Below are 7,743 nucleotides of genomic sequence, written 5' to 3'. Positions count from 1 at the left end.
CACACACACACACACACCCTCTTGCTCCCTCTCTGCTGCTTTCGCTGCATCACAGACCTGTTGCAGCAGTCAGGGAGTTGCTGTTCTGTGAGAGTTATTCTGAGGAGGCAGTAAGCTATTCTCTCCTCTCTATTCTCTCTCTTAGACAGACACAGTCCTCTTGGTTTCTCATCTAGCTTAATTAACCTTTCTATAATAATCAGCTCTCCATGTTGGGATGCACCTGTATGGGTTAGAGGATGACTCAGAGCCGGTAAGTTGCAACGGCTATTATCATCATTATTAAACGCTGCATGTCTGTCAAAGAAACATCACTCTTGTGTCGGGGAGACGGGCAAGTGTGTGTGTTTGTGTTAATGAAACAGGAAGTAGGGATGGTCAGGGGTGGCCCCCCTGGAAGTGTCTAACCGTTGCCTTGGTTACCGGGCGTGGCATTGCTAAGCTGCCGATGATTTTGATGCGACAGGTGGCTGCACTAGAATCAACGTTCTGTTTGTTATTAATTCAAACCATATGAAGTGACACAATAAATATCAAAATACCTAGCTCTCACACACATACAGTATTTCTTTCTGTCAGTGGCAGGTTGCCCTAGTGTATATTTAGCCCTTCAAGTCCTGTCTGGTCTCTATTCCTCTGGAGCAGAGATGGGGGCTGAAGCCGCTGAACCTTCACCTCCGACCCCTGACCCGTGCTAAGTGTTTATCTTCTGGGGCATTCTGGGACTCAAACCTTCTTTTCATCTCTTCTTCTCTTTCACACTGCTCTATAAGTAGCAACAGTACCTGTAGTTGCTGTTATAACAGGCAGAGACCGAGAGACCAATAGGGAGTCCGAGTCACCATTTTTTCTTTAAGCGCTTTTGTTGAAGCACATACTTATGTGCTAATTACTAAATACCTATGTATTTGAACTCCCCATTTTCTCATCTGGGAATTATTTCAAGTCTTTACATATGGTGGATGTCAATTCTCACCACATTCTCACCTCTATTTTAAAACCCCACACCTAATGACTCACTTCTTCTGCCTCGCACATTCAGCTGTCCGCATTCTTGTCTGCACCTCCCACGGGTGAATGCAGCAAGCGAGAGAGAGACTCTGACACCTGGAAAAACAGAACAAGTGGGATAGTTACATAAAGAGAACACTCAAAACACTTGACAAGTGAGTCAGACTGTACTCCCAGTGCTGGGCTGTAGTGTACAGTATGCCAGGCAGGGAGCGCTCCGCTCTGAGCAGAGCCCCCCAGGAGAGAGAGGAGGCCAGGCCAGGGTTTTTATTGTGTGGTATGGGTGGATTAGGGTCAGCCAGAGAGGCTCAGGTTACCAAGCATCACTGGTGGTGGAAGTGGACGAAACTATAGCCACTTCATGAGTAATTTATATCAGTGCTAATATTAAATCTGGGCCTTAGGCCATTTTATCTCTCTTTTTCCATCTCTCTCTCTCTCTCTCTCTCTCTCTCTCTCTCTCTCTCTCTCTCCCTCTCTCCCTCTCTCCCTCTCCCTCTCCCTCTCCCTCTCCCTCTCTCTCTCTCTCTCTCTCTCTCTGACACACCCACACTCACTGAATCTGTAGGCCCTGGGTGTTAAACACATCAAAGCGCCTGATCAGTTGTGAATCAGGTTTGCATATGTGTTTTGATGCATCCACTCACACTCATATTACACCAGCCGAGTGTAATGTGCCAGACCGTAATGTGTGTGTATTTGATGAGTAGGCTTGAATACAGGCAGCCAGTCAGGCAGGCAGCCAGGCAGGCAGGCAGGTTCCCTTTGTGCCTCCAGGTTATAAATAAAGGGTGAAACAAAATAAATACCACCGAGAGGTGGACCTGATGACAATTATAGGTGATTATTTTGGATATTTGCCTCGAGCCATTCAGAATGAGGTATGCACCAGGCAGTAATACAGAACACACTACAGTACATATTATGGTCTAAATAGAGATGGATCAAGGCGTAGGGAGATGGGAAAAGACAGGCAGTGGTAAAGAGCATATTGAGAGAAGAGACTGAGAGGGACAGAGTGAAGGAGAGGGAGAGAGAGAGATCCCAGGGGAGGAAAAAACGTATTATCACGTTGGGCACAAGGCCTTGATTGTGTTATTCCACACACATCTCTACAGTCCACTCATTTCTCTCCCCCCTGTCTGTCTGTTGGTGTTGTTATAAGGAGGTGTGTGTGCGTGTGCGTGTGTGTGTGTGTGTGTGTGTGTGTGTGGTTCCAGTAGTACTATTGCTGTCTTTATTGCCCTTACTGGCACAGGGGTTTTATTCAAGGATGTGTGCTCATGCCATAGAATAAGCTTGTGTACATGCTCAAACAAACATACAGCACACTAGAAAAAAATGACCATGCCACCATCTCCCACATTCTCCTTCTTTCCTTCACTCTATACCTCCTCTCGCTCTGCCCCTCTGTCTTTCTCTCTCTCACACACAAACACAAACTCACTCTCTCACTTCCTTACTCTGTCCCTGTGTGTGTGTTGCAGGGCTCTGCCGACTCCTACACCAGCCGGCCGTCAGACTCAGATGTGTCCCTGGAGGAGGACCCAGAGGCGCTGAGGAAGGAGGCAGACCTACAGGCCCTCGCCACCCTCGAGAAAGCCAAGGTCAGAGGTCACCATGGCCCTTCCCTGTGACCCTGTCCCTCTGTTATACAGTACCCTATACAGCCACACAGAACAGCACAGTCTTTAACCATTCACCCTGACCCTAACTATACACCTGACTATTCTCGCTAACAGTGTCCCCTCAAAGTTGTAGGTACATGGTTGACACATATTATAACATTTATTTATATTCAATTAACATTCAATAACAGTCTTTGTGACATTATAAACATTGAGCGACATGACAAGTTGAGTAATATTTCATCCGGTCTTGTCCGATCTATTGCCCTCATGTCACTCATCTTATCCTCTATTCACATTCTTTGTTCTCCTTTTTCTTTTGCTTCCACCTCTCCAGACCAAACCAGTGGCCTTCGCTGTGCGGACGAATGTGGGCTACAACTCTGGGCCCAACGATGACGTCCCAGTGCAGGGCATGGCCATCTCCTTTGAAGCTAAAGACTTCCTACACATCAAAGAGGTACCAGAGCTGCCCAAACAACACTGGGCCTTCTGATTTCATATTGTTAGATCGTTTCTGAAGATGACTTAGTCCCCATCCCCTGGAGCTATGATTTGACATTTTATATAATGACAGGGGGATATGGTGAAATGGCATTTTGTTGTTCAGTTTAAATATGAACATCCGGTTCTATATTTATGTCTGGTGATGTGTCGATAAGCAAGCTAAGATGGAGGCGGTGGTTGCCTTGGCAACAACAGCAGGGGCTCTGTGAGCGAGGGAGGAGAAGACTGGTGTGTGTATTATTGGGTAGTATTGACGTGTCTGTCTGTCTGTCTGTGTGCTCTGTGCAGAAGTACAATAATGACTGGTGGATTGGGCGTCTGGTGAAGGAGGGCTGTGAGGTGGGGTTCATCCCCAGCCCAGTCAAACTGGAGAACACCCGGCTACTGCAGGAGCAGAAGATGAGACAGAACCGCCTCAGCTCCAGGTACTGCTGCTGCCCACACCCACGTCCCCTGGCACCCATCACCCAGTCACTTTGTAAAACCTTTGAAATAAGTAGCGTCTACTATTCAGTTTATTGAGTCATTGAAATAAATACCCTTTTTTCGATTATTGAATTGTAATTTTAGTTTACTTCCTGAATTGACTGCCTGAAATTCAATTTGAGCCCAACCCTGTTATCCAATTAGTATCCACAATACATGCACCATAATACAGTACAATGCTCACCCAATCACCAGTTCACAACCGTCACTACTTCACAATTCAAAATGGGAAAAGTTCTGTTTATTTTCAATGACAATTTATTTTCAGTCCACCTCACTTTTCACCTACCAGTCACCATCCACTCATTGTTCTCTCCTCCTCCCTCTTACAGTAAATCTGGTGGCAGCTCCAGCCTGGACGTTGCCACGGGAACACGCAGGCCCACCCCTCCTGGCACAGGTAAGGTCAGGAGTTGGGGGTCATCTTCACACTCGGCTGGCTAGAAGAGACACACACTACAACACTGTGTGTGTGACGACAGATATAGCCCTCTGTCGCGGCCTGTCGCTAATATTCCATGTAGATTTGAATTGGATAGTTAGTGATCGATGATGAATCAGATATCTGCAGTGTGGAGTGGAGCGTTTCAGTGGGTGTGCTGCTGCTGGAGTGAGAGAGACAGAGAGGGGGAAAGAGAGGGGTCCTAGCGGGTCTGTCATTAGCATGGCTAACAGGACCAGCCTGAAATAGAGCTGAGGATATAGTGCTCCTCTCATTAAATCTGATCACTACGCTTGGCCAGACCAGGGCTGTGTCCCAAATGGCACCCTATTCCCTACATAGTGCACTAGGTTTGACCAAAGCCCTATGAGCCCTGGTCAAAGGGAATGCACTTTAAAGGGAATAGGGTCCGATTTGAGACGCAGCCCATACCTTATGTGTTAGCACTGAGCAGCAACATGATAGTTCAGTTCAGTCATGCTGCTGGATAGACAGTACAGTTCACTGCGACTGAGGGAAATGAATAGACTGACATAGAGACAGAAGGAAAGATTGATGGTGGAATTACAGAAATATATACATGTTTTTATTAGATAAGAACTGACTGGGAGTGAATTCATTGAATTGAATAATTGAATTGAAGACAGACAGACTAGATCAGACAAGTAGATTGTAACTGGCATTGTTTCCCCAATGATGGATGACCTATTAATAATGGATGTGTAACGTTAATACATGACAGTTATAGTATGGTTCTCTTTATCAACCATATTTGTTATACCTGAACTGATATACCAAACCCCTCTTCCTGCCTGGCTGTGTCGGTTTAAATCACCCCTACCCATACTCAAAACACAGAGCCCTCACCACCTTAACCAGTCCCAGCACATAGCACACCCTCCTCAGGGCAGCTACACACCTTTTTCGGCCTCCGACTCCTAGCACCTCTTCTTCTCTGCTCTCTTCTCTCTCTCTCTCTCTCTCTCTCTCTCTCTCTCTCTCTCTCTCTCTCTCTCTCTCTCTCTCTCTCTCTCTCTCTCTCTCTCTCTCTCTCTCTCTCTCTCTCTCTCTCTCTCTCTCTCTCTCTCTCTCTCTCTCTCTTCCACCTCCTTTCTCTCCGCATCTCTCTATTACTCACTGTTCTGTTTCGATCGCAGTTTTTCTGACCTGCTCATACACTAACTTCGTCGTGACCAAAAGCATTTATTCTTTACTTAGTCACCTATTGACTTCTATCTCTTAAATGTTTTTTCAGCACTGTTATTTCTGGTTCAGAACTCTGTCATTTCTCCCATTTCTAGATCTCAGATCTGAGTCTGTCCTTCTCTCTGCTTTGGATTGCCTTCTTGTCTTTTATTGATTTCTTATCATGCCCTTTCTTGTCCTCCTTTTTTCTCTTTCCTCATTTCTCTGTATACATCTCCAATTTTTCTTCCTCTTTCACTACTGCTCGATATTCTTTCTCTCTCTCTCTCTACCCCGCCCCGCCCCGCCCCCCCCAGCTCATGTGGACATGTCCACGATGGCTTATGACCTTGACCCCCTGGACCTGGATGCCGAGGAGCCCCCTGAGTCCCAGGGTGACCCTCGCTCCCCCAAGGGCAGCGCAGGCAGCGTCACCTCTCCCCAGGGCCAAATCCACCGCCTGCCCTTCTTTAAGAAGGTAAAGCCCTCCAGGGGCCCCAGGCACCACGGCCTCTTCTCCTCCTCACCTCCCTTCAACCAAACCCGCCTACTGCACGCAGCTATGGCCCAGTCCTAGGCTATAATAACCTCTGTCTGTCCCCACTAGCCCCTCTCCACCCCCCTCGTCTCTGACTTACTGCCCTAAACTGACCCACTGTTCCGTTCCCGCCGCTAGCTAGCGCCTGTCTGACTCCCTAATCCCGATTGGCCCCTCAGTCACTGGTCACCATGGTAACGCTGCGATATGTTTGCCTGTGTGTTTCTGCGCTGGTCAACTGGGGGAGGGGTAGAGCTGAGCTACAGTCTAAAGATGAACCTGAACATGTTCATACATTCACAGATGTAAAATCAATGTATGAATATTCGTTGATGGTGCAACTCTAAACAATAATTATCATTATCGATCAGACTACAATGGGTGTGGTCTCCGCTGTACTATTGAACAGCTCCACTCCCAATTCCCAACTAACCCTAACCTGTCAATAACAACACGTCCTCTGTCTTTTTTGCTTTTTGTCCCTTTTGGTCTTTCTTCTCATGGGGTTGTGTGCGGAATGATACTGTAGGTGGCCCAGCTAAACAGAAACAGAAGTCGGTGAGTCGGTACCTTCTATTCTGTCTCGTCCTCCTCCTCTTCATCTCTATTGTCTCTCCATGTTCCTCAGTCTGCTCTCATGTCAGCTGATGCTAGAGAGAGTGGGAGGTGACTGGATTTGAACATCTCCTCATTTTTGTCAAGGTTTTCACTTATTCCCCAAGAAGATTTCCGTGTTGCAGTTGTCCCCAGGGATATTGTGTTCCAAAATAAATAATAGAGCGGATTGGGTAAATACGGGCTGTCAGTATGCAGTCAGAGCTGATTGGGTAAACACAGGCTGTCAGTATGCAGGTGCAGGCGTGTCACGGCACCTGTCACACACACATTTCTTGTGAACGCTAATGCTCCCTGATGTGTTTTCATTCCCATTCTGGACGGCTGCTTTGAGTGACAGCCAGTAACCTATCGTCAGCCCGCCTCACTTTCCCTCGCTATCTCAGAGCTGTCAACACAGCTTTGATCCCATAGATACAGGAGACTGTGGAGACAGAGGCACGCTTTGTCCTCCAATAGCACAAACGCTTTCTATAGATTACGTGAAAGTAAAATGTTTTTCTGAAAACGAGAGATTAATGGTGATACACAGTACACTTCTCCCAGCACTCATCTAGAGATGAGCACCATTTGGAAAAGTTCTTAACAGTGTATTTTTAGATGTAGTGAATCGTAATGAGGTGTGGCTTTATGTAACGTAATGTACCTTAGTGGAGGAGAGCCCTCCAAGCCTCTCTTCTACTGCTCTCAGTGCACTAAAGTGCTGCCTGGAATACAGAGGAGAAGGCGTGCAGAGAATACAGAGAGCTGACACCAAATACACACTAGCACCCTACAGGTGTAGGATCTTAATTTGATCACTTTTTGTTGGTGAGAATTTTCCTGCAGGAAATGCAAATGAGCTTCGTGATTTACATAACTTCACTGAAAACCCACACTAACACACCGTTATATTAACAGTTTTGCACTTTTCATGTACACTACTTTCGATCAAGCAACATTATGGACTAAACGTTCAAAACCGGTTGCTGCAGGATTATTTTGCTGTGACAATATAGGTCAAATGAAGATCCTACATCTGTATTCTCCCGATGCCTGCCTATCTGTTAGTGGATAGACCATGGGACCTGTTCTCCAGTTAGTGTTCTCCTCTCACCTGTCACTCCAAAACAGGACACTTTCTATAACAGAACAGATGCTTATAGATGCAGTGTCATGCTCCTCATGATTCATATTGATGGAGTGTTAATGTATGCATTTGTTTTACTTGTCAGAATATTGATTGACAGTGTGTGGGTGTTTTGCGTAAGAGTGCATGCATCTGTGTATGTTTCCATTTTCAATGTGATATGAGTGTTTTAAGTAAGTTCCTGAAATACATTCTCTGTATG

At 46.3% G+C, this 7,743-nt stretch overlaps 1 protein-coding gene across 1 annotated transcript in view; it reads left to right on the top strand.

Annotated features, from left to right (window-relative positions):
• The window catches only part of LOC311138200 (voltage-dependent L-type calcium channel subunit beta-1-like), a gene marked incomplete at both ends in the record, with an annotated part of 34,909 nt that overhangs the window by 17,987 nt on the left and 9,179 nt on the right, over nucleotides 1–7,743 (top strand). The window contains 5 exons of the mRNA XM_084172876.1: nucleotides 2,499–2,618; nucleotides 2,977–3,099; nucleotides 3,435–3,571; nucleotides 3,965–4,032; nucleotides 5,577–5,737. Coding sequence (XP_084029002.1) covers nucleotides 2,499–2,618; nucleotides 2,977–3,099; nucleotides 3,435–3,571; nucleotides 3,965–4,032; nucleotides 5,577–5,737 — 609 coding nt within the window. The remainder of the gene's footprint in view (nucleotides 1–2,498; nucleotides 2,619–2,976; nucleotides 3,100–3,434; nucleotides 3,572–3,964; nucleotides 4,033–5,576; nucleotides 5,738–7,743) is intronic.

This window comes from Coregonus lavaretus (genome assembly GCF_964263955.1).
Source record: "Coregonus lavaretus genome assembly, chromosome: 2".
NCBI lineage: Eukaryota > Metazoa > Chordata > Actinopteri > Salmoniformes > Salmonidae > Coregonus > Coregonus lavaretus.
This window is presented reverse-complemented; position numbering and strand designations above follow the sequence as displayed.